At 36.1% G+C, this 26,450-nt stretch overlaps 1 protein-coding gene across 7 annotated transcripts in view; it reads left to right on the top strand.

Annotated features, from left to right (window-relative positions):
- Positions 1 to 26,450, top strand: part of NCOA7 (nuclear receptor coactivator 7) — a 130,778-nt gene that overhangs the window by 42,148 nt on the left and 62,180 nt on the right. For all 7 annotated transcript variants that reach the window (XM_011358750.2, XM_023529829.1, XM_023529827.1 and 4 more), the window contains one exon: positions 18,848 to 19,068. In XM_011358750.2, the coding sequence (XP_011357052.1) occupies positions 18,848 to 19,068 (221 nt within the window). The remainder of the gene's footprint in view (positions 1 to 18,847; positions 19,069 to 26,450) is intronic.

Here is a 26,450-nt window from a genome sequence, read left to right as displayed (position 1 = left end):
TTTTTTTTTTTAAGTGGAGTGTATTTCCATTTACTCTGCTAATCTACTGCTTTCATTACATAATGAGAGAAATTTAATTATTTTTCATCAGGATTTGGGGATTTTTTTTTACAAGAGTAGATGTATTTTAAATGTAAAAATGAGTTATAGATACCTATATATGCAAATACATAATTTTTCTTTTATAAGAGTATATGGATTTTTAAAATATAAAAATTAGTTATAAACACAGACACATCTTTAAGTGCAATTTGCCCTCTTAACAGGTCACTGAAAACTTAAAATTATAAAATTGAGATATGAACCTAATATGTATATTTAGCATCTTCCTGTTTATTTTTAATACGTAGGAAAACCTTTCTCTAATTCTGAATAAATGACTGCTTTGGTTTTATGTTACCTGATGCAAGTAGATGCTTAAGATGTCTTCAGTTCTTTGACTTAATCAAATGTAAGACTTTATTAGAGTCATATAATGTTTATCCTTGGATTTGAAATATATTGTTGTGTTACGGGAGAAACTTACGCATTGCTTATCTCTCAGACAAACCTTATGGGCCCAGAGGGTAGAGTGCTGAACACACCAAATGTGAGCCTTGCTCTTATGGAGATTACTTTTCACAAGACATTAAATAAGAAAACACATGAATGCATATGTCATTAGAAATTGCAGCGTTTTCTGTGAAGGAAAATAACAGGATGATATGAAATAATTGCAAGGGCATTATCCACTTTAGACAGGTGTGGTGTTCAAGGAAGACCTCTGGGGAAGGAGATTGCCAGATCATCTATGTGTTTAAGAGAAGACTTGGACTGGAGAAAAAGGAAAGAGGGGACTGTTCTAAATAAGGGGAACACTTAGACTCAAAGACATTAAGGTGGGAAAAAACTTGACAGGTTCCTGGATCTGCGAGAAGGCCAGTGTAGCTACAAAAGACTGCTTTTTGGGAGGATAGCACAAAAAGGGCGGAGGAGTCAGCTGGGGCAGGCATGTATGGCCTTGTTGGGTTAAGCAACCAGAGGGATGGAGATGCCATTAAATGAAATGAGAAAATTAGAAAATAACAGTTTTGAGAGGGAATCTCAAGAATTTAGGTTGGAATGTGTTAAGTTGAGATGACAATGAGGCATTCCAGTGGAACCACTAAATGCATGATTGGGTATGTGAATCTGGAATGAAAACAAGGTGGTCTGAGCTGAAACAGAAATTGAAGAGTTGTTGGGCCTAGCTGTAGAAATGGATGAGATCATATACAGAGAAAGTGTGCAGTGAAAAGAAAATAGAATGAAAGAATGGGCAGCAGAATTGTGCAACTCCAGTATGTAGTAGTCTAGTAGAGTGAAATCCAGAAGAGGTAGGATCACAGGAGCCAAGAGAAGAGAGCATTTCAAGAAGGAGAGAATGATTAGCAATTTTGAATGTAGTGAGAAGTAAATTAAGAAAAGGACTGAAAAGTATCCATTAGGTTTGACCACTTGGAAGTTACTGATGATTGAATAATAAGAGCAGTTTCAGTGCAGTGGTGGGAGAAGCTAATTTAATGTAAATGGATGGAAGGAGACAGAGCTTCTAGGCAGTTCTGGGAATTTGGCTGGGAAGGGAAGCCAAAAATTAGGGCCATGGAAGGAGAATGCGGAGGTCAAGGAAAGATAAGTTTTTAAAGATGAAAGAGGAAGAGGAGTTATTAGAGCGTTTCTCAGCTGATGCAGATGATCTATCAGAGATGGTCCCTCAGAGAGGTCAGGTTGAAGACTGGCCCTTATGTAAAGTCAGGAGGCCATTAGCAAGGTGATGAAGCAAAAGATGAGCCCCATCAGGTTTCCTGTTCCCTGCCCATCAGGGCCAAAAACAAGTTGTAAAGTGTAGAGTGTTACTTGTATAAATTGGTGGTACCACGCTCTCTTTTTCTGATTGCTCACTGTGTCAGGTGCTTTACAAATCTGACCTCATTTAATCCCCAGAACAAGATAGGCTGTGGTATTTTCTTCGTTGTGACAGGCAAGGAAACAGACTTGCTTGGAGTAGTTTAGTAATTTCCCAGGTTACACAGCTAGCAAGTCGTGGTGCCAGGATTTCTTCCTATTTATGTCCAACTCCAAAGCCTTCATGCTTAACTATCTCCACAGTACCCTCAAAATATATATAAAATTAATTCGAATAAACCTGTTCCAGAATATAAATTTCAGTGAATTTCAATGAATTTCATTAATATCTTCAATGAAAACACTATAGAATTTCTTAAATAATTTTTTTTATAACAGTAAAAAAATTATAATGTGCCCTCTTTGTAATACATGTCAGAAGGGTAGCTGGAGAATTCCTAAGTGTGTAAGTTTACTGAGTAGAACGTTTGCATATTATTTTAAGAAATAAATGTACAATGCTAGGAATTGAGTAACTTGGTGGTATTAACTATTTTCCTTACTGATATGAATTTTTAAAATAAACTAAGTGACTGGATTTTTTGAGATATAATTGACATATAACATACATTAGATTCAGCATAATGATTTGATGTTTGTATAGATTATGCAATGATCAGTGATTTGCTAGCTGTTTTAGCAATTAATTGAGCCCAAGGAGGGGGATGTGGGAAGCTCCGATTTACAGCCAGAAATACGGGTAACGATTTGGACTTGCGATTGGCATTCTGAGTTGGAGGGGGTCGTTGGAACCTCCAGTCTTCAGTCAGTCGGTCAGAACCACAGGTAACTGGGCTTGTGTCTGCCTCTGAAGTGTGTGTGTTGGAGGGCGGGGGCGGGGATTCTTGCATAATTGTAGGAAAAAAATCTCAAAGAGTAGGCACGACATTAAGAATGATGGACTTAGGGTTCATGTACTCACTTTTTCTCTTGGCTCTGTTTCCCTTTTATTCTCAGGTCCCCACAGTGAGCTCCTGGGGTTCTAAACCCTTATTATGTGGGGACAAGAAGACTGCCACAGCTCCAGTCTCCTATCTTCCTGGGTAGGAAAGAGCAAGAGTGTTTTGCAGTAGCTCATTCAGTCCGACTCAGAGTTGCTCTAATTGGACTGAAGTGAAAACTGTCCCTTGGCAAAGGGAGCACAGAGAAGCACACCCTGGCCAGTGGTCCTGCACTTACGGGATCTGGTTGAACAGGCCCAGCAGGTTCTCCCAGCTCTGGCTGTGGAGTGAGTTCCCTGGTCAGCTTTGTAGCAGCCACCAGTTCTTCTTAGAGTGGCTCGCTCTTGTCCACTATCCTGGCAATATTGAGGAGGAGCTCTTCTGGGAGCTGGACTTTTCTAGCAGCCCATTTGTCAATGGCCTAGATTTGGGGACCTAGGGATTACTTTTGGAGTTGAGCAATTACAAATCCATTTTGTTTGACAAATCAGAGGTTTCTCTGGCAATATAATCTCCATTAAAAATTTAGCAGGCTTTCATTCTGTTTTCATTGGTCAATACCATGGGCTCGTAACAAGAACCATAGCTTGGTCTTTGAATGGAGCAGAATTTGGCTTGGAAATTTTAGTCTCTCAGCAGCAAACTGGCGATGTGCAGCCTGTCTCCCCAGCTTTCAGAGTAGTGTGACCCTCTGAGTGTCTGCTTCAGGGCAATGAAAACTGGTGCCCTGAGCTGAGGAGGCACTGCATATTTGCACTTTGGAGGCCTGGACTGTATTGTGTCAGCATCAGGGCAGTGGTACCATCATTCTGTGTCTGGCAGAAGGAATAACTGGAGGTGCCTGAGAAAGCTCAGCTTCCCACAGATTCTCATCTCAATACAGTGAAGTCCCGTACTTGCTTGCACTCACTTTAGTTTGGAGCAGATAATTTGGCTTTCCCACCTCTGCATGACTCCAGGTCACCAGTCTTTCAGCTGTTCCAAGCTACAAACAAAGATTTTCTCTCAGCAGAGTTGTATTTTCATGTGGCTCTCCTTTCAGCAGGTCAGTTATAGCCCAAGCTTGTTTCTTTCTTGTAAGACCTTATGAAAGGCTTAAAGAAATGGACAATTTACTCCAGAATCCTAAAATTCTCTTAAGCCCCCTAATAATACAGTATTGATAGACATAAGATCTAGTTTAAAGGTACAGAAGTCATCCATTTATGGTCACGTGATGAGGACAGCCAACTTCCCAGCTGCCACTCAATACCAGTTCAGCCAGTCCACATTTGGGGGTAATTCACGTGTACATTTCCATGCTAGTCAGGACTCTTTCTCCTTTGGGAGGATGCCAAGTAACAAGATCAAACTAGCTTAGGGAAAAAGGAGTTAGGGGATTTATTCACGCATGTAAATTAAAAGTCCTGGGCTAGATTGTAGATTTGACTTCAGGAATGCCTTGATTTGGGACCCTAATAATGTCATCATGACTCAGTTTCTCTATCTAAGCTCTCCCATTCTTTTGTCTTCCTTCTGCCAACTTAGGCTCTCCCTTGTGCAACAGCAGGCAAAGCAAACGTTGGCCAGTAGTTCGTACAAATCCTGAGATTCACCCTCATTGGCCAAGCCTAGAACATGTGCCAGTTCCTGGCATAATCACCGCAGTTGGGCAGCTGTCCAGAGGGGCCTCAGTGCTTTGATTGGACAGGTCTGGGTCAAGTATTTCATCCCTGCAGCTGGGGTGGAGCCCTACCCAGATATGATATTAAAAGTGGGGGAAGGATTTTTTTGTTGAAAATTTGTCCTGGTGTCAAAACAAGGAGGAAAAGATTGTAAATCAGTAGAAGCCTACCACAATTAAAGTGTGTCAGACACTGAACTAGGCACTGGAGTTAACATTTAAATAAAAAGAGAATGGTCTATGTTGAGTCTCAGTGAGTTTCTAGGCACTGGCATGTTTTGAAAGAATCTGCAAATATATCAGTTAATTCCATCATTGGATGATTTGACGAGATAACTTTTAAGGAGCTTTACTACCTGAGATTTTATGATTTATGCTTCTTGGAAAACAAAATGGAAAAGATAATTTATTACCTTAGGTCATTATTTTGTCATTTTAAATTACTGTTTACCATTTCATAATTTTTGATATTATGACAGCTTTATGTAGAATTCTGAAAACTCAATGCTTTCTTTAACATCACAAGTCTACTAACACAGTATCTGAATATAGAATAATTAATATATTGATGAAGGGTACCTTATTTTTGTGTGTATAGTAGTCTTACTAAGGATATAATAGTTGATAAATGCTGAGTTTTAGCTTTCGCCTGTGCCACTGTGAAATTGAAATGTATACATGGGTTAAATATTGGGCCTTGCTTTTTATTGATTGGAACTTCTTTGCCCTGACCTAGGTAACCAGCACTGATAATTTCCTTTATTTGACTTTCATTTAAACTATAGCTAATACACCCCCTGCAGAGAGTCTCAGTAATATTAAAAACATTTATTTTTCCCCATCTTATGAAATATTGTTATCATTACATTTGGTTTTCTTTAGAAGCCTTCTTTAATCTCAGCCAAAATAAAGTCCTGCTGAGCTTTCCTTACAGCTTAATGCAGGAACATGGAAATCCACGGGAGATTTGGATGATTGTTATTCCAATATTGTAAAGGTTTAAAAAAGTTTTATAATGTGTATTAAAATTAAAAGGAATTCCTGAGATCAGAACATTTAAAACTATATAAATATTTATGAGCAATTACCTTGCCTTTTATTAACAACTATTAAAACTTCAAAAAGAAAGTATAATAAAGTGTAAGTGAAAGTTTCTTGGTAAAGATTGCTATTGGAGAGGGTGTTATATTTATCCAGTTTATGGCGTATAAGGTATGTTGTTTAACCTTGGAGTGCCAGGTGATATATTAGATATGAAGAAGAGTTTATGAAAGGAAAGTCCAGTTCTCTTTTTCTGGAGTATGTGGGCAAGTGTTTAAGTGCTGAGGGAATTGTGAAATTTGACATAGATAACTCAACTTATAATTAGCCTGCTTTATCATTCCAGCACTAAAGTTTTTTCATGTCTTGTTTATCTGTTCATTCCTTCATTCATTTATTCATGCCCTACCTATTTCACAAAGATTAGAGGCACCTTTAAAAGCCACACATATGTAACCCATGTGTAACCAGCCTTGTTTTGGTCCAGCCCCAGCATTAAGTCACATTCAGAGAAATAAGTGTGACAGAAAAAATAACTGAAAATAATTCAAGTATATACGTTACCTCTCAGAAGACATCTAAGAGGAGAATAAATCTATTATATATAATAGAACTTTAAAAAAATTATCTTTTCCTATCTCTCTTACCTTTTTACATGCTATCAGCTATTTCCCTAAACTCACCCTCTTTCTCCTGGAAACCTATACAAAAGCCCTCTCCAAATCCAGTCCTTCTCTTTCCCTCTTCTTTTTTAGATATCTTTATTCTGTTTCCTCTCTCACTTATGTCCTTTTCTACTTCTCCCCCTAATTCATTTCGCACTTTTGTGTTAATAAGCCCAGATGGAGGGAAAGCAAAAAAAGCTGAAAATCCAACCCCGAGAATTTCCCTTAGATCACACAGGAAGGAGGCTGCAGCTATCCATATGTTAATATATCTCTTTGTTGCCCTTATAAAAAATCATAAAATGCTAATTAAAAATCGAAAGTATAAAAATTGTAAAATGCTAATTAAAAATTGAAAGTCTGGACCAGGGAACATATAAATTGGGATGAAAAGTAGACCACCAAACTGCATGCTATTAGCTGTGTGGTTCACTCAGAATGACTTCACGGTCGGTGATAAAAAGGACACCTCGCCATAGTTCTCCCTATTCATGAGTAGAGCACATGTCAGTTTTTCCAGTGACAAAGCCCTTCCTAGCTCTTAACTCTAAAATTTTATAGGAGTTAATGTCTTTTGTAAAAGGAACACTAAAAAATGTGGTGATGTCCTTAACATCAATAACAGCAATTTATTGCAGTGACTGCAGGTAAAAATATAGGGCACGATGCCAGTGTGTGACTCAGTAAAAGACATTCTGCAGTTGACCAACGCAATATGGTCCGAGACTGCAGCTTTCTGATCATCTGAACTGATCCAAGAATAAAACTATACTGTGTGGAACAAAAAATGCAAACATTGACCTGAGGGACCAAAGCGGTGATGTAAATGAGTAGGTGATAAGTTGTAACTGCCAGCCGCAGGTGCTGGGCCAGTGTAGGGAAGGGTTCCTTAGAGCCTGATAAGTGGACCGCACAGAGGAGGGAACTCGTTTTTGCTCATCTCCATCCTGCTTTGCCATGAAAGGTTCTAGATGAGTGCTACTATGTCTTCTAATTCTTCAAGGTGAACCTAAAGTCCATATTTTTATGTGAAATATCTTCATTTAAATGTTTATCATTCATTTATTTGGATCTTTAAAAAGTGCTCATGGGCTAAGCAGAACATTCCAGTAGGCATTCAGTCATCCATATCTGATCAGAGAAAAAGGATAGCCTGCATGCTTTTTGTAAAAGTCTTTATCAGTCTCAGTTCCATCTCTGCTGTACTCAAGATTGGTCTTCTGGCAAAGTCTAGAATCCGATGTTCTCTGAGTCTCCTAAACCAAATGGATTTCCAGCCATTCAATTCAGTTCTGACACTAACTGCCTCAAATTAGTGTCTGACTCCACAGGCTTAACAGGCTCAGTCACTCAGAACTGCCCTCACTTCAGATGCTAGTCATTAAGTTCCGGACCCCCAGTCAACCCATATTGCTGTCTGACTTGGATACAAACTTGGAAGTTCCCACAATTCCCTTCTCAGGTTCAAATTCAATAGAATGACTTGCAGGATTCAGGAAAACACTTTACTTAGGTATACCCATTCATTATAAAGGCTATAACTCAGGAACAGCCCAACAGAAGAAATACATAGAACGAAGTGTAGGAGTGGGAGTGTACAGAGCTTCCATTACCTCTCTGGGCATTCCAGCCTCCTGTAGTTCAATGAGTGCACCAACTCCGAGCCTTGTCACATAGTGGTTTTTATGGAGGTTTCATTGTGTCGGTATGACTGATTAAATCACTGATGATTGATCATTGAACTCAACCTCCAGCTCCTCTCCCCTTTGGTGGTCTGGGAGTGGGGCTGAAAGTTCTAAGCTTCTAGTCAAGGTTTGCTGTTTCTGGTGACCAGATTCTAGCCCCAAGTTATCTGGGACCTTTCTACCCTGCACTCTCCCCCTCCCACACACACCAGGAGTATCTCTTCATCATACAAAAGACATTCTTATGACTTAGGATATTCCAGGTGTTCTAGAAATTCTGTGCTAGGAACCAGGGAGAGACAAATATATATTTTTTATTATACCACAGGTGTTCTTTTTGGTTGATTAGGAGTAAACTAGTGTACTTGAAAGTTGACCACTGATGAGGTTTTTTGAAGAGCCTGACCAAGGTCGCCATGTGGTTGGATGATCATCACACTAGAAATAGGCCTTGAGATAATATGAAAGCAAGGCCAGGATTTTTCTTCAGAAATCTATTTTTGGTTTTCCCTTACACATGAATGAATTACCCCAGAATTCTATATTAATTTTAGAAGGGAAAGATTTCAGAGTGGATATTACTAGTCTCCTACCCCTGAATCCTGTTTTTGAGCAATGTCACTCCCCCAATGATATGGCTAATATATATCAATTGGAAAAATACCTCTAAGAAATTGAATGGATATATTGGATATAAACCAAGTAAATTGTGGGCATCTGCCAAAATATTTTTTACCTAATATTCAATTATTCTTTCTGAAAGTACCTGTAATGACAGGACGAGTTATGAGGCCACTTTTAGTTTATGACATTGAAATAACATATCATAAAAGGGTGAGTATATGTATATGCCTAATATTGTTCAAAAGCAGTTACAAATTATTAGAATATATTTTAAAAGTTTGAAGGAGGGAGATAAGTTGAGTTAGAGCATATTCTAATTTTATGCCACTCTTAATTTTTGTCAACAGGCCATTTATACTGTTCGTAATTGTTATGTTTTACTAGGCTTTCAGGAAAGCATTAATTTATCTATTAAACTGATGCTTTTCAGGATTTTATTTTATTTTTTTTAGCATTTATTTTCTTTCATTCTGCTGTAGTTTAAGCAGTTAACAGGGAATAAGGTTAAAATCTGAGGGAAAAAGATCCCTGGAATGATTGTATTTCTGCTTGAAAAATTTTAAGGTAGCTATGCTTTAGTTTGCTGAAATGGCTTCAAGAAATCAAAATTTCTTCATTTCTCCGGAAGAATTGTGTCCTTGAAATATATTTCCATGTTAATGTTAGTTGTCATTGAATGTTAAAGTCATTGAAATGTATCCTAAAACTATTTTCTGTCATTGGGGAGTCTGAACATGTGATTCATTTTGAGTAAAAAATATTAAAAAAAAAAATTCTGAGTTCACTAAGGAGCTCTAAGAAAAGAAAAAAAAAAATATTTGGAAAACTTCCTCAGCTGTATAAGTGATCATAAACAGTGAATAATGGATTTAAGGGAAGAATAAAGTAATCAGATATAAAAATGAGTTTTAACCTTTTAGAAATCCTGTTAAAAATTTCCTTCCAGTATCCCCACCTCCAATAAGTGGTTTTGGAGTCACCCAACATAAAACCAAAGCTTAATATCTGTAATACTTTCATTGCACCTTGAGATTTCAGGATAGTCCTGAATAAACTTCTTTATTTTTCTTTAGAAATATGTGCTTACTGCTAGTCACTGCCAGCAGTGAACTTTTTTAAATAACATAGACAATGCATTGTGTAAACAGAGTAATGATTTGGACATGGAAAACTAAGATCCTACAGTGATATGATGCTCAGTTTATAGTTGCTTATAACACAAAAGCTAATTTACCCAGCTCAGTAGACTGAGTAATGGACTCCAAAGATATCCAGGTCCTAATTCCTGGACCTGTGAATCTTACCTTATATGGCTGGCAAAAGAGACCTTGAAAACATTATTGAGTTAAGGATTTTGAGATTTTCTTGGATTTTCTGGATGAGCTTCTAATGCAATCTCAGTGGCCACATGAAGACAGGAGATTCGACTACAGAGAAGTCAGGATGACATTGAAGACAGATACTATGCTGCTGGCTTTCAAGATGGAGGAAGGGACCGCAAGGAATGCAGTTCTATAGGCTGGAAAAGGCAAGAAAAGAGCCCAAGCGGGTATTGTATCCCTGTACCTGATTTCAGGCTTCTGACCTTCCAACTAAGAGAATAAATGTGCTGTTTTAAGCCACCAAATTTGTGGTAATTTGTTACAGCAGCCCGAGGGAACTAATACAGCTAGTTGGTTTAACTATATTGAGTTAATAAACCTCAAATGGACTACTATAGTAAAGCAAAAGAAAAAAAACTTTCAAATACTTTATACTTCTTAACATTTCTATTTCCATATTTTGATTAACTTCTGTGTTGCTTTGTTTATCAGCTTATTCTTGGTTGATAAACAGTAAAATTCCTAATACTTAAATGCCATATTTATAAGACTTGGCTGATTCTTCTTAGCACAACACAATTTTCTTATCATCTGGAGAAAGTCGCCATTTCTGTTCCCTTCCTCAGTTTATAGCTGAGATATATATTACCATTGTCTGTGCCATATAGACTTTTCAGGCTGTGACTCAGCATTCTGACTTTTAGGAAAGGGACTCAGACTCCCACACGAGCAATCTGTATATGCCACAAAAGCCTGTCTTGTGCCATAGACACAAGGCAAACATTCTCCACAGTATGCATCCATTTTGTGGCAGTGCCGCTGTCATCCTGGTAGTGGGGGTAGCATTCCAGGTTCTCTGAACTGTCCCTTACGAACCCACCCCAAGGCTCCTCTAAAAGTGTGACAGTTTGCCTCTATTCCTGACACCTGCCCTTTGATAAGCACAGTTACCTAAGATCTGCTGACCCCATCACTGTTTTAATAGCAAAAGAAATCCTTTAAAAGGGGAATTTTTATGGTTTGTCTCTGATGGGCATTCTATTTACTAGTCTTTTTTAGAAGGCAGTTGTTTGTCGAGGTTGAAGGTATTTCCCTTATGTGTACCTGTGTTCTCCTGTATGGATATATCACTAGTTATTGAACTCAAAGCCAAAGGATCTCTTATTCTAACTTCATTGGTTCTTTGGAACCAGAGTATTTCCATTTTAACTGACTAATTCTATTGGGGGGAAAATCTCATGATCAAAATTAGACAAAGTGGAAAAAAGAATGCACGTATCAAAGGGTAACACTAGAGTCAAGTACATCTACAGATTTTTCAGTAATTCCTCCTAAATTTTTTTGTTTTATTTGATCATAATTCCAAGAAAGAATTTTCATCAATTAATTTTTTAAAAACTATTTCCGCCCCCCTCTGGCTTTAAGTTTGATTTTATTTGACATGTCACAACTGGGAATTTGCAGTGGAAACTGAAAACTGACCTTCTATTTGTGAAATCACAAAATGAAATGGAATACCAGAAGTGATGTTCTCTTATAAATAATAAATAGCTTTGTACTGCTGACTAAATTCATAGCAGAATTAAATATAATTAATATTTTATTGAGAAAATGTGAACGTAATTATATAGAATTTATCGAATACCTTCTTTGTAGTGTTATACTGTTTTCTGTGTTATCTTATTTACTTGGATCCTGAGAAACCCCCAAGTAACACAACAGCTACAGCACAACAAAGTAGTCACTTCTGTTTATTGCACTCTTACTGTGAACTAGACACAGATTGTCTTTAATAGTAAAAGTAAGCTTCCTGTGTGCTATTTAGTTTAATCGTCACAAAAAAACATTATTTGCCTTCAAGGACTAAGGAACCTGAGGCCCAAGGATGCATTCCTAAGAAGGAACAATGAAGATTCAAATGCAGATGATTCTGGCCCTAAGGCCAAGCTTTTCCCAAGAGTATATGTACCCCCTTTGCCTCATTCTGGAAATGGCAGGAGTCAGGTTTAGGCAACCAGGAAAAAACAGCCTAGATTCTAAAGGTCGGAACAGTACAATGAGGAGTAGAGCAGCCAAAAATAAGAACCAAGAAAAGGTCTCCTGAGGGTGACAAGCCAGCTCTGTTCCATAAGGAAGAGAGTGGAGCTACAGTGCATGAATTCACTGTGATAGCTAGACTCAGGAGAAAGAACAAACACTGAGTTTTACAGAAATGTTGCCATAGCTGCAGATATTTAACTTTTACAAATTTTTTGGCATTATGATGACTAAAGTAATATATGCTTGCTATACAAAAAATTCAACAGTACCGAATTATATAAATGTACAATTGCCTCTCTTCTCTCTTCTCCCCTATTGGCCAACCAACCATTTTTCTATAACTATATATCTAAACATGCACATATATATCTAAATGGAATAGTCATTAGTCTTGGAGGGTTCTGCTTTATTTTTTGTTTTATGCCACAAATGTAGGGACATACTAAAATACTGTTCTCTAACTTCTTTCATGAAATAATATTACATCTACATCTTTTATGTCAGCACTCTTATCTTTTTAAACAAAATTTAACTGAGTACATTTGAAAGATCTTTCTGGCTTTTTTCAGTGATTCATGAATTGGGCAGCTTCTCATCTAGTAGATAGAAAGGAGATCCAAGAAACTGAACAAAATGAAAGACTTCTACAGGTAGAAGGGAGCAGGAACAGGGAAGTTATACTAGGCAAAATAGCAGATTGGTTATGGAAAGGTTATTTTTTTTAGGGTATGGCAAGGGTCTATCGGGCAGTTTACCTAACTAAAGTTGATCAGGGGATTCCTGATAGACTGGGTTAAGTAGTCACTTCCAGGAGAGTAGAAGCTATAATTAAGTTAAATATTCAGTCTCGGTTTGGTGACGTGGGGCTTAGCATAGATGACTCCATTTGAGGTCTGTTATCTTGTTTTTAACACCCTACAGAGGCAATTTTACGGAGAAAGATTTGTATTAAAGAAGACTGTATTGTGGGTGGGTAAAATGAGTGAAGATGGTCAAAAGGTACAAAATTCCACTTTAGTGGAATCTTGAAATAAATAAATCATGGGGATGTAATGGATAACATGGAGACTCTAGTTAATAATACTGCATTGTATATTTGAAAGTTACTAAGAAAGTATATCTTAAAAGTTCTCATCACAAGAAATGTGTAACTTTATGTGGTGATGAATGTTAACTAGACTTATTGTGGTCATTTCACAACATATAGAAATATCAATCCTATTGTACATCTGAAACTAATAGAATGTCATATGCCAATTATATTTCAATAAAAAATATGCAAGGCTATTACATGGGGTTTTGGGGATCAAAACTTTGATCTGACCCGCTCAAATACGTCTAGTGATGTACAGTTCACTGCTCTCTGAAGTAGACAATTCCATTATTGGATTGCTCTGTTAGAAAGTTATACTGGACTAAAGTTTATTCCTCTGATTTCCTCTCATTCATTAATATGTTCTCTGGAGTTCCACAGATCAAATCTCCTCCCCTCTTCACCTGTACCTGGATGAAATGAGACACCAAGGGGGGTGGGTATGCTTAAGGAAATTAAACAAAAAACTAAACAAACAAAAGACTATATTGCCCTTATGGTTGGTCAATTTTGACATTTTCTACCTTCGTGGAGCTATTAGCTCAAAACCATAGGGCAGTGCTTTTTTTGCCTTTTTTTTTTTTTAATCGTAACATCCTTTGTATATGAATGCTGTCCCATCTTGGCTTCTCCAGGGCTGGGAGCTCTTCAGTGGAAAATGTAATCAGACGTGAGGGAAGTGCAGACTCTTGGGAAGGTTCAGTTTTGATTTAAAAGATTTTTTTTAAGCTTTTGCACATTTCCTAATCTTAGCCTGTTAGTGCCAGATAGGACCTTGGAAATCATGCCAGCCTTTTGCTTTTGTTTACCCTAGAAGTCCTGGAGAGTTTATCTTATTTCCAAAAAGGGTCACAGCTGATACACAGACAGCCACTCCCAGAACCTAAATCTTTCCTTCCTGTGAGTGTATTCTCTCCATTGGAGCCCACTCGATTGCCAGGTTGTCCTCCCCTAAGAAGTTCATAGAATTTCTGAAATCCAGTGGATTTTATTTTAAAGTCAAGATAAGCATATATGCCGTAGGACACTTTTAGGAGAGGTCCTGGGAGGCCCGGCTGCCATTGGGTCAAACCTTGTACTGTGAATTCCTGCTCCACATCTTAATTATGCCCTGTGACTTTAGGAAATGGCCTTAATTTTTCTCAGCCTTCCTTTTCATTTTTTTCTGTAACATGGAGATAAGGTTGCCTACCTTGTTGGGTTTTTGTGAGGATAGGATAATATTGTCAAATACATAGCATAGCTCCTCATTCCTTAGCCAACATAACAGTTGTTGCTGTTTAGAAGAAAGCTCTTCCAAACTTTTTATAATAATCTTTTTTAAAAAGTAAAACTCAATTTTTAAAATTTGACAATATTTAAGTGTTAAATTATTATAGTAGGAAAGAGACTTCAAAAACAAAATACTTAAAAAAAAATTATATTTTACTATAAGGCATGGTATATAATCCAAAAGATACAAGAAAGAACAAAATGAAAAGTAATTTTTCTTACTCTCTTTCCTCACAGCTACTAATTTTATTTTGCTGGAAACAACTTTTGTGTACCCTTATAGACATAATCTATGCATATACTCAATAAGTTTTAAATATTAAATGACTTCTATCTTCACCCTCCTCTGTAGTCTCTTGCCAGGAGGGCTAACTGTTGAATCAGTAACTCTAGGTCAGTAGTGTACAATCTTTTCTGTGACAGTAGAAGTGCTCCTATGTGGTATGTTGTCCAATAAAGTACTCACCAGGACATGAGTCTGTTGAGCTCTTGAAATGCGTAGCTCTTGCAATTGAAGAATTGAGTTTTAAATTTTTATTTAATTTTAGTTAAATTTAATAACCGTAGGTCACTGGTTGGTGGCTACCAGATTGGACAATGCTGTGATAGATATTTATATTTATGGCACTTTTTACAAAAACACAGGGACCTCAAATTGTGGAATTAATGAAAGAATCATATAGAACTACTAATTTAATATTAATTAAAGACGTCTGTAGGTTAATCTATTTTAAATTACATGTGGCTAATATATTTTCTTTTTAAATCAAGTAAATAAAGAGAGAGATGGAAGTTTATTTTTGAGAACATGCTGCTAATCAGAGAAAGCTGTGAAATGGCATTTTTGAAGGAGAGCACTGGTAGGAGAGCAGATCTCAACCAAATTAGAGCATAGGCTCATTTACCGTTCATTCAGGAAATATTTATCGAGTGCCTAATATGTACCATGCATAGGCTTTAGGAGTACAGCATGTAACAAAACCTAGACAAATCCCTACCCTCCTGAAGTTTTCACTCTTTGCTAATGAATGCCTCTCATTATTTGGTGCCTTTTTTGTGTTGTGTTCCACGGGATGTCAGCAAGCAACAAAGACCTCTGCAGAGACAAAGAAAGGAACTGGCTCAAGGTCTTGGCTTTGATTGCTACTGGTACCCTGAACTTCCTTTGGTAAAGGAAAAAGCTTCAGAGGAAAGTAGTTCATTCAGCTACTAAAAATTCTTTATTTAGCAGTATCAACTTATTTATTTCTTCAGTCAGCCAACTCTGGGTTGGGATACTAGTAGGGAAAAAAAATGAAGTGTGCATATGTCTTATAAGTACACACAATTTTAATGTAAAAAAGCCAAGATATTCCAGAATAAGCCTTTTAATATTCTTTTTCTGGAAGGTACAATTAAGAAGCTCAGAATCTTGATGATCCATTACTTCCTCATCTTTTTGCCCTTGGGGAAGGTCTGAAGTCTAATTTCTCTATCTTTTGGCTTTTACATTAACTCCCCCAAAGAGTGATTAGCATTTTAGTTAGTCTTAGCATTTTATTTGATTTATTTTATTCTTTTTACTCTTCTACATTTTCAAACATTTCTAAGTTTGAAACATGTATTATGTTTATAATAAAAACAAAGAATAATAAATTATATTGTAAAAAATCGTCCATAGAGAGGTGATGAAAGCCTGAAATGATTCGACAGGAGCAGAGCTCAAGAAGAGAAAGTGAATTTGAGAGGGAGATATTTAGGAAGTAGAACTGACAGGGTTTTGTTTACAATAGTGAAAGGAGATTGAATAATAAACACTTGTTTTATGTAATTGTGACCTTTTTAAAAGAAAGACAAATGTAGCATAACAAAATAAAGGTGAGTTTTTTCATTTGTATTTACAACAATCAAATGTAAAATATGTCTCATTATTTTCAGTCATTCATCTGTTTAAGATGATATACCAAGTAGTTTTTTAGTCCACAATAAAAATGAGTGTACATTTTGAGTCATTAAAAAAGCTTGCCTGAAATAAGGAGTTTATTTCTTTATAAACTTTTGTTTTTGACTTACCTAATGTAGTGATAATAAAACCCAATTGTGAGAATATCTTACCATGTTAGATGTTGAACTTGAAGAACAAAAGAGAAGGCCTAAAAGATAAAAGCCCGTAAAATAGATGTTTGAAGAGCATAAACTATACACCACATTCACCAGATGGGCAGTCATTCTCTCTTGAAGGTGTTAAAAATGTATGTCCATGCTTTGAAGGAAGGACTTTACAGCAGGCTTCTAGAACTCACCTCGGACGTCCACTTACAGGATCAGAATGTTCCAGTCATGCTGATAACCTTTAGAGAAGCAAATTCTCATGAGTTCTCCAGTCAAAACAAAATATGTAGCTGATTGTAAAATTAGTGAAGTATTAAATTGTACTCTGATTTCTGTTAAACAAGTTTAGTATTGCTATTTTCTAGCATTTTTATTTTTTTAGAGATAAGTATGTATGGCTATATGCATTGACAATACTGGTCTGTGTGGAAAAGGGGGAAAGTGACTAAAACAATGTATCCCATTTTGTTATTTCCATGTGTGAAAACCAACCCCTAATGAGATGTCCCCAAACAGTGCTGCTGTTCATCAAAACATGTGCCCTAGATCTGAGTGAGTTTAATTATCGTGGGGACAGTAAAATGAGGACATTCAAATCAATTTAAAGTACAGAAATTCAGGTTAAGAAGTAACATATCTCAGGTTGCAAAGAACTCATTTTTTTTTTTTTTTTGTCTCTTTTCTTTCCTCCTTAGAAGAAATAATTTTTGGAAGTGGGCAGTAAGGTTCATCTCAAGTGTGTTTTTGATAAGCCAATATATCAGAACAAGATCAGCACCTCTTTTTGGATACACAGATCAGCTCTTTGCATAGATCTTTCTAAGCAGAGGACTGATCTCTTTGTGATATGTAGGTTACTGCATATTAATTTTAGCCACATACAGTAATCTTGATCGAGACAGAAACTATTTTATGAGGAGCATTATCTGACTCAACTCTGCAAAGAGCCACCTACTCTTTTACCAAAAAAAAAAAAGTTTAAAATCTGAGGATAGAAAATGTGTTTACTGAATATAATTCTATTTTATGAGTCTCCAATTTTCCTTGATTTGTCGTTTTATTTTAACAAGTAAACATAAAATGATAGCTAAATTAAAGGATGAGTATATTCATCTATAATTTTTTTTTTTAGCTATCCCTTCTTCTAGGCCATATCTCATTTATTAGCCAATGAAAGTCTGAGAATTTGGCTGTTCAGTTCAATGAGTAACAGCCTAGTTGAAATATTTTGTTAGAAAATGGGACCTTTATCTCAAAAGCTGAATGTGTTAACATATCTTACTATGCTTAGTTCTCGTGTCATTATATCATTGTATTAGGGGATATTTTATTATTTCTGTTTGTTTGTGTTATATGTTGACACATACTATCTTAATTGATCTTAATAAAAGACCCTGTTAGATAGTTAAGCCTCAACAAAAGGCCTCTCTAGACTGTTAAATTGACTTGTCCAACATCACAGAGGAAGGCCCCATAAAATCAAACCTTAGTTCCTAAATTATCCTACAGTTATTTTTCTCCTCAAACATTTCTTTTTCTGTGTCCAACATCAAATTGCATAGATGCTCAAGAGAGCAAAAGAAATAGACATGTGTAAGAGAAAGCTGACTGTGCCTAGATAGAAAGGGAAAAAGGGTTCTAATTAATAAATATTTACTTATGAGCAGACTGCCACTTATAGTAGAGGCCAAGACCTTTGTTCTCTACATTCTGGCAAGGTTAAACATTCTTCAAGACTAGTAAATACAGAGTGACAGATCATTTAATTAGAGTGATATCTCAATTGGAAAATATTTTGAGTTATTGAATTTCAGTGAATTATGATAAGCTTCATTTTTTATACATCTTTGACTCGAGTATAGAATTGAAAACAAAATATGTTAACTAATGCATTAGCTATTAGTAATCATAAATTGTCATTATGGCATTTTCTCTCTCAGAAAACGCAGGTCTTTCTTCAGTTCTACTGTCATATGTATAAAAGAAAAGAATTAATTAGACTTAAAACAGTTCGTTCCTTTCTGTGTCCAAATCTTTATACTCAGCACGTGAACCAATTGTAAAGGATTTCTTTTTTAAAATGTGCTTGCCCATTAGTCCAAAGATACCATTGAACACCAGAAACACTTAAAAAATTGTAACACTCCGAACATAGTAATATATTTAGGTAACTATATCTTGAAAAAAATATTCAACATTAGTGGCCTATAGAACAATCTAACTTTAACTCAGGTCTAGAGCACTTCTTATTAATCTTCTGAGACATTAATATTGAAAATATAAAATTGAGGAAAGGCCACAGGTCTCTATATAAGAATTTTTAAGTCATTAGGAAAGAAAAATGTATCATGAAAATGTAATTAACAGTAACATAAAAAGTTTTCTACATCAGTTTGTTTCTTAAAGTCCAACAGCATGAAATTAATGTAAGTCCTCCTAGCAAATCATTTCTCCAATGTTTTTCTCTTTTTTCCTTCTCATTCCTAGATTGAAAAAGAAAAAACAAGCCAAACAAAATGTAGAGGCAGCCTCGGCTATAGCTACAAAGACTCATGCTGGAAAAGAAGATGTTAATACGGTCATTTTAGAACAAGACAAGTGCAACAATGCTGTGGAAGAGGAATATATTACTGATGAGAAAAAAAAGAGAAAAAATAATCAGTTAAAGGAGATCAGATGTACAGAACTAAAGAGATATTATAATATTGGTGAGTATTGGCAATATTGCAGAATTTTTATTTTAAAAATCTGTAGTAATTTTTAAGGCTGTAATTTGTAAATGAGCATAATAATAGTAAGTTTATTGAGAAGCTACTATGTGTCAATGGCTCATGCTTTATATACATAATCTTGTTTAAAGGGATGAAAATGAAAATAATGTTGGTGTGTCTCATTCAACTTTGGGTTCCCAGCTTCTAACACAGTGTCTAGCAGATAGTGTATGCTAATAAATACTTATCAAATGAATGATCACTCTCCCTTTGTGGGAAATATTTTTCTTAATGTATATAGACAGATCCATAAAACTGTTGATAGAAATGCCTACACCTTTTGGCATCAGCTAGGCAATTGAAAATAGGTGGAGATGTGGCCTAGCATCTGTCAGTTAAAAAGAAAAATGATAAAGCGTTTTAGTTAAGGAGATCTTAAAATGAGTATATTCTATAGTTTTTGAGAATAGCCATTGCATCTGAAACTGCATCAGCAAAAGTGGCCTATCTAGCATGATGAAAGTGATAATCCTGCTTTACTTGAATCATCCATCTCACACCTATCGCTCCTGTCACGTGTTCGAGTATGTTCGAAAGAGAATGCAAAGAAAGGGAACCAGGAGAACCTGAATTGGCATACAAGTTAGAGTATACGCAAGATTGCTAGGCTGAGAAAGAGAAGACTGAGGGGTCTCCGAGAACACGCTGCAATTTCAGTATATGAAACGTCATCTTGTAGCAGAGACTTGTTCCAGAGGGCCACAAACTTGGTTAATGCCAAAGTTACCAAGAAACAGATTATGTCTCCATGTTTAATATAATTTTCTAACGGTGCTCATAAAAGATAAAATGGGCTGCCACTGGGATGTTAATAAGTTCTGTTTTGCTGACATTGCTCCAGCAGAGGTAGATGAGGTATCCGTAGCAGAAAGGGCGTGGTTTCTAGCATTCCCATGGGCTAATGTGATTAGATCATATAGTGCATAGCTTAATGTACGCTTTTAATCTCAAGCCATTCAGTATTTTATAAAAATAAAATAACTGCCAACCTATTGAAAGACACTCGTGTGATTAATAAACTTCCTCTTAAAATTTAAAGTGTTGAGTATTATCCCTTATTTCCAAAAAGAGGAAGAGGATTAAGGAAAAATTGCATTTCACATCTTCTTTTACATGATTTATACACATTAGACATTTGAAAATGGGTGGTTTTTATAGTTGTGCAGTTTAAAATATTGTCCTTTTCCTTACTTTAAATGTTGTTGCTTAAGAAGTATTTTAAAGTGGAGACATTTAGCTCTGTAGGGTTTCTCTGAAGGAGGCTGATAGTCCTGTTCGTTGAGGTTTCTTTTTAGCGGTGCTGCTAACTGTGGATGCGGCATTAAGATTGCTTTTTAATGTAGTGCTTTCTGTTGCACGTATAATGCTTTGGGTCTGAAACAGTACCTTTCACTCTGCTCTTTACCTAATTCTTGACTTCAGAAAATCAGCTCAGTCATCATTTCTTCCAGGAAGCCCTTCACTGATCCTGTCCAGCTTAGAGTTCCCTTCTGCACTGTCATCATGGATTTATTTATCTGCTTCCCTATTTATAGGTTGTTGTGACTTGGACATACATACATACATACATATATATATATACATATGTATACATGTTAGTATAATATTGGGTCAGAATTATCCTGTGATTTTATTTGGTAGCAATAAGTAAAGAGATGCTATTATAGCTTTTCAATTTCTGTCGAGAATGGCAATGATGACAAATGATTGAAGACTTGGGGCATGTTCTTCGGAGAACCCAGTGCTTAGATAAAACTACTAGATGGGCCTTTGGATTCCAGGGTTCCTTTGTTCCTTTTCACATCTCGCTCTAGCTGACAAACCCATCTTGGCAGGTTTGCCACATATCATAGGGCTCACATGCATTTCCCATAGATTCCTATTCCAGGATGTTCTTCTGTTACCACTAGGTGGAGCATGAGACTCCAAGTGAAGGGTAATCCCAGTTCCAGCTCACTGCTTTCAGTGGCTCTAGTCTGGGGAGAAGTCACTGAAATGGGAGGATCTTGTCTGCTGCAATAAGGGTCTGGACTTGATCCTGTAGTCATTGGGGGAACTCCATTAACTCTTTGTTTTAAGATGGCAAATCTAAGGACAGTGAGTGGAAGTGGGGGCAGGTTGGAGATGGGGGCAGATGAGCTAAGGCATCCCGAGGAGAGAGTTTGCTCTTAGAAATAGCAGTATTTGGTGACTTATGTATAGTGTGTGAGAGAGAAAAAGAACAGTCAAGAATTTTCAAACTCGAAAACTCAGGAAAGAGGAAAGAACATAATAAATTTGTGCTAAGAAATGTTTTCGAGATGCCAAGTGGATTAGGTTAGAGAAATCTAGATTAGATTTCAGATGAAAAGCCTAGAAATTACTACAGGTATGAGGTAAATCTATAAGTGTAAAAGAAGTCATCAGGCAACACACAGAGAGTCTAAACATTAATGGATAACAGATGATAATAAATTTGTAGAAAAAAACTAGAAGGATCTATAACAGTATGTTGATAATTGTATTCTATGGGTATAGAAATTGCAAGGGAGTTTGGTTTTTTGCATGTTACACATTTTATAGTAAGTTTTAACTTTAATCAGGAAATATAGAAAACTGAATAATAGAGTAAACCCAAAGACTTTGCAAGAATAATGTTAGACAAATGTAAAGTTCTATAATCAATATAAAGAAAAATACTTTCTGTAGCAATCTGTTTTCACATCTATAACATTACCTACCTGATCTAAAGAAGCGTACTTTGACAAAATAATTTTTACTTGTTAAATTAGATTTATCTGTGCCTCATGTAAGCCTTGGGTAATAATTCGTTGCTGTTTCTTGACACTTAGAAGGACACAACAGTTAAGATACCGATAAAGATGGCGTAGAAAGATGTAGTCACAAGAATTGCCTTATTGTAACAAAATGGTGCCATTTTAAGAATTCATGACCAACTGACTTTAAATCAGAGGTTCCTATACCCCACTCCTTGGGTTTGATTAATTTGCTAGACTGGCTCATGGAACTCAGAGAAAAGTGTTACTTACTAGATCACCGGTTTGTTGTAAAAGGAACAGCCATTTGGAAGAGGTGCATAGGGCAAGGTAGGCAGAGCTTCCATGCCCTCTCCAGGCCACCACTCTCCCTGCATCTTCATGTGTTCACTAACCTGGAAGTTCTCTGAACCCCACCCTCTTGGGGTTTATGGAAGCTTCATTACATAGTCATGATTGATTAAATCATTGGCCATTGCGGGGTTAATTCAACCTCCAGCCCCTCTCTCCTCCCTGGAGGTCAGGAGTTGGGACTGAAAATTCCAACCCTCTAAATCACCTGGTTGGTTTCATTGGCCACCAGCTGCCGTCCTTAGGTGCTTTCCAAAATTCACTTCATTAACATAACAAAAGACACTTTTTATCATTTTCAACATAGGAAATTCCCAGGGTTTGGGGAGATGTGAATCAGAAATTGTGGACAAAGTCTAACTATATATGAGAAATATATTTTAGTCATCTTAGTGATCAAATATATGTTTATTATAAGTCACAATATTGCAATTTCCTGTCATTTTTCTTTGTTTCACATAGCAAGTTCAGAAAAACAAAGTTATTTTATTTAGATAAATAAATTCTCAAATATAAAAGTGGGTCAAGCCAGAAATGTATAATAGTCTTGTTCTTCTATTAAAAAATAATGATCCTTGTACTTTAGAGCTCAAGTGACAAAATAAGTATTAAAATGGACTTTCATATAGAAAGAGATTATCAAAAATCTAATTAATACATTGTTAAATCAAACAGAATATAAAGACTTGAGGGACTTGGGTATAAAGTAAATTGAAATTATTAGGATGGAAATAATTAGGTTTGTGCTTCTTGGGGCCATCAAGGAAGTCAGAATAATGTGTAAATGTAGTCATACCATGAAAACTAAGTGGTGAACAGGACATAGTGAGCCCCCCAAAATGTACAGGAATTTTGCGGAAGGACTACAAGTGATAAGAGAGAAGATGACGGATATGGGAGGCTGAAATGAAGAGTCTAAGAATCAAAGGTTTTCTTGGTGAAGAGGTCAGAACAGTGGGAATGGAAGCAGTAATCAAACATAATAAAGAATGATTTCTTGAGCTGAAACTCATACCTGACTTTAGAAATCAAAAGAACTCACCATATGTAGACAGAATTAAGGGAGAAAACTCAACACTTAGATAAACTGTGACAAATGTTTACAAGTCATGGGTAAATGGTGAAAAAATAATCTTTACCTACAAAGGAGCAAAGAAGAGAATCTGGCACAGATTTCTCCGCAGCAGTGAACTCAGAGGAATTAAATATTTTTTAGAGCTGTGAAGTGAAAGTTGTTTTTTATGCTCGAAGACATCAGAACATTCTCAGACATACAGGGTCCCAGGAAATATACCTTTAGTGGAATACCTTTCCTGAAACAAAGTTACTGAGAAAGAGATATTCCTTTCTGAGACACGTCAAAATCCAGTCCTCAAGAAAGAAAGTCATTTTATAAAAGAATTGGTGAGCATTGCAATTAATTTAACATAAAATTAAAAATACATAGCCAATGGTAAACACGGTTATAAGCACGAATATAAAAAGACATCATAATTCTTTTTTCCAGCTTTATTGAGATATAATTGACACAACATTGTGTAAGTTTAAGGTTTACAGTATGTTGATTTGATGCACACACATGTGCATGTGTGTGTCTGTGTGTGTTTATTGCAAAGTGATTATCACCATAGCTTTAGCTAACACCTTCATCAGGTCATATAATTACGATTTTTTGTGTGTGTGTATGGTAAGAACATCTAAGAGCTACACTCCTAGCAACTTTGAAGTGTATATATTACAGTATAATTAAATATGTTCTCCATGCTGTGCATTAGATCCTCAGAACTTATTCATCTTATAACAGGAAGTTTGAACTCTGTGATGAATATTTCCCCATCTCTTCCACCTCTAGCCCCTGGTAATCTGCTTACGATGACCCTGGCTTTCAGTTAAGGGACACTTCTCCCCTTTTCCCTCAAAACTCCAGCACTCTCATTAACAAAGTATATTGTAATTGATTGTTGTCATTGTTGGAACAAAAAGTACAGTCACTGAACCAAGCAGCTGTGTCTTCAAAAACCTGTTATACTATGAGTTTGAGCTCACAGTTCAGTCCCATTATAATTATAGTCATCTACATAATGCTAATCTTGTTTCCTAATTAATCTGTCAGGTTAAATCCCAGTTGTATTATGAGAAATCTACTGTAAAAAAAATGACCAAATGTGATTTGAGCTGAGGGAAGGACAACAGATTAGATGGTCAGTGGTTTTTCAGCTTAAGTGATTTTGAAAAATTAAATTAGAAGTGAATTGAAGAAGGTGCATAAAAAAACACTCTAATACACTGATGGTGGGAGAATAATGTCAAATTTTTTGGAGGGCACTTTGGCCATTGTTATCAAGAGCCTTACCTTTTGTATACCCTTTGCCCCAACAATTCTGTTTGCAGAAATTCACCCTAAGAAAATGATCACGGGCATATTAGAAGATTTAACTATAGTGGTTAACTACAGTGGTATTGTTTAAAATAGTGGTATTGTTTAAAATAGTGGGAAAATAAAAATAATGGAAATGACATAAAATGAAATGCTATGTGCCATTTCTAAATGATGTAGAAAAATGAGAAATTTTCACAAAATGTTACAGTAGACAAGCAGGCTAGCAATATGATTTCATTTTTTGTTTAAAAAATAACTCACCAACATACATTTAAATAGGGAGATGAATTGCTGCTGGAAGTGTATTCACCAGAATGCAAAACATTGGTTTTCTCTGAGTAGGGGTAATATGGTGATTCTTATTTTCTTCTTTTGTTCAGTTGTATTTTTCAGTGACCATATATTGTTTTGATTCACATGGAATTGGTTTTTATATTTTCTGTATTTTTTCTAATATTTAAATTTACCCAATTAAGTCCTCTATCCATTTATAAAATGAAAAAGGCCATTTTGAATGAGCTTTGAGACTAGGAAAGAGGGTAGGAAGAAGAGGAGAAACAACATCGAGTCTGAGGAAGAATAGCAAGAACCATTTTTGTATGAGTGTCTCCTATGGGCTGGATGCTTTATTTTATTATTTAATTTACTACTCATCATGGTCTACTGAAGTGGTATAGCCTATTTTACAAATGAAGAAACTTAGAAGCTGAGTGACTCAGGAAGGTCCCACTGCGGACCACCATGATGCAGGGATTCTGGCCCAGCTCTCTGGTACCAAATCCTGAGTGAAGCCTTCATACATCATTTTGCTTCCCTGGAATCATCTCAGAGAAAAGTAGGCAAATGTTAAATAAAAATTTAGTGTCTTCTGCACTGCCCTAAGAACATTGCTGTTTCTTAATAAGGAAGAGAAAGTTGATTATACATGGAGTTGCATTTTCCCTGAGCTTTAATTTGAATGATGATAAGGTTAAACTTTCTCTCTTGGGCATTTTTTCCTTGTCTTAGGTTTTTGTCTTTGCTTTCTCTAGGCTTTGTTTTTCCCCTTCTTTAATAAACTTTCCGATGACCCTTAAAAAAAAAAAAAAAACTTTCTTGGCTTAACTACTTAGCTTGCTCATATATGTAGTTACATTCAAAATACTCATTGGTTTTATGGCTCATGTAAGTCAAAGGCTGACAGAACAACTGAAATCATCTGTTTCCTCAGATACAGAGTGAGAAGAATTCTTTCATTTCACAAATATTTGAGGGCCTGCTCAGTGCTGACGGAGGGACTGGGCTCTGAGGTAAAGTGGTCTGTGATAGACACCTCCCCTGCGCGTCTTGCATTCTAGATTTTGCTTTAATGTCTCTCGTTTTAGTTAAAGACTGTGTCACCTGTGATGTGCTTGAAGGAAGGAAAATAATACCTACTGCATGATGTTTTCCTTTGTGGCAACAGGTGATAAAACATGGAGTTCATATTGAGTAGAGTTAATTCTCCCCTGTGTCCCTGCCCTCTCTATGCTCAGTAGATGAAGGTTCTTTGTGACGCACTTTTAAAAAAAAAATTACTGTAACAGTTTACGATTCCAGTATTCCAGATGTTCCCCTTAATGCTAAATAACAATATTGAATATTTTAATCGCACACTTGACAGAGTCAGGCCAGTAATTTGAGATGTGTGCATCACTGATAGAAAAGACATTTTTTAAAGCAAATATACAAGTTACATATTTTCTGCAAAGACATTTATGATTTTATTTTTTAACCATTAAATCTTGAATCCATCTGCATTTATTTGAGAGTGATCTAGATTTTTCTCCAAATGTTAGCCAGTTGTTTACTCA

Source organism: Pteropus vampyrus, unplaced genomic scaffold (genome assembly GCF_000151845.1).
Source record: "Pteropus vampyrus isolate Shadow unplaced genomic scaffold, Pvam_2.0 Scaffold43, whole genome shotgun sequence".
NCBI lineage: Eukaryota > Metazoa > Chordata > Mammalia > Chiroptera > Pteropodidae > Pteropus > Pteropus vampyrus.
Note: the sequence above shows the minus strand (reverse complement) of the source record. Positions and strands in the feature narration are given on the sequence as shown.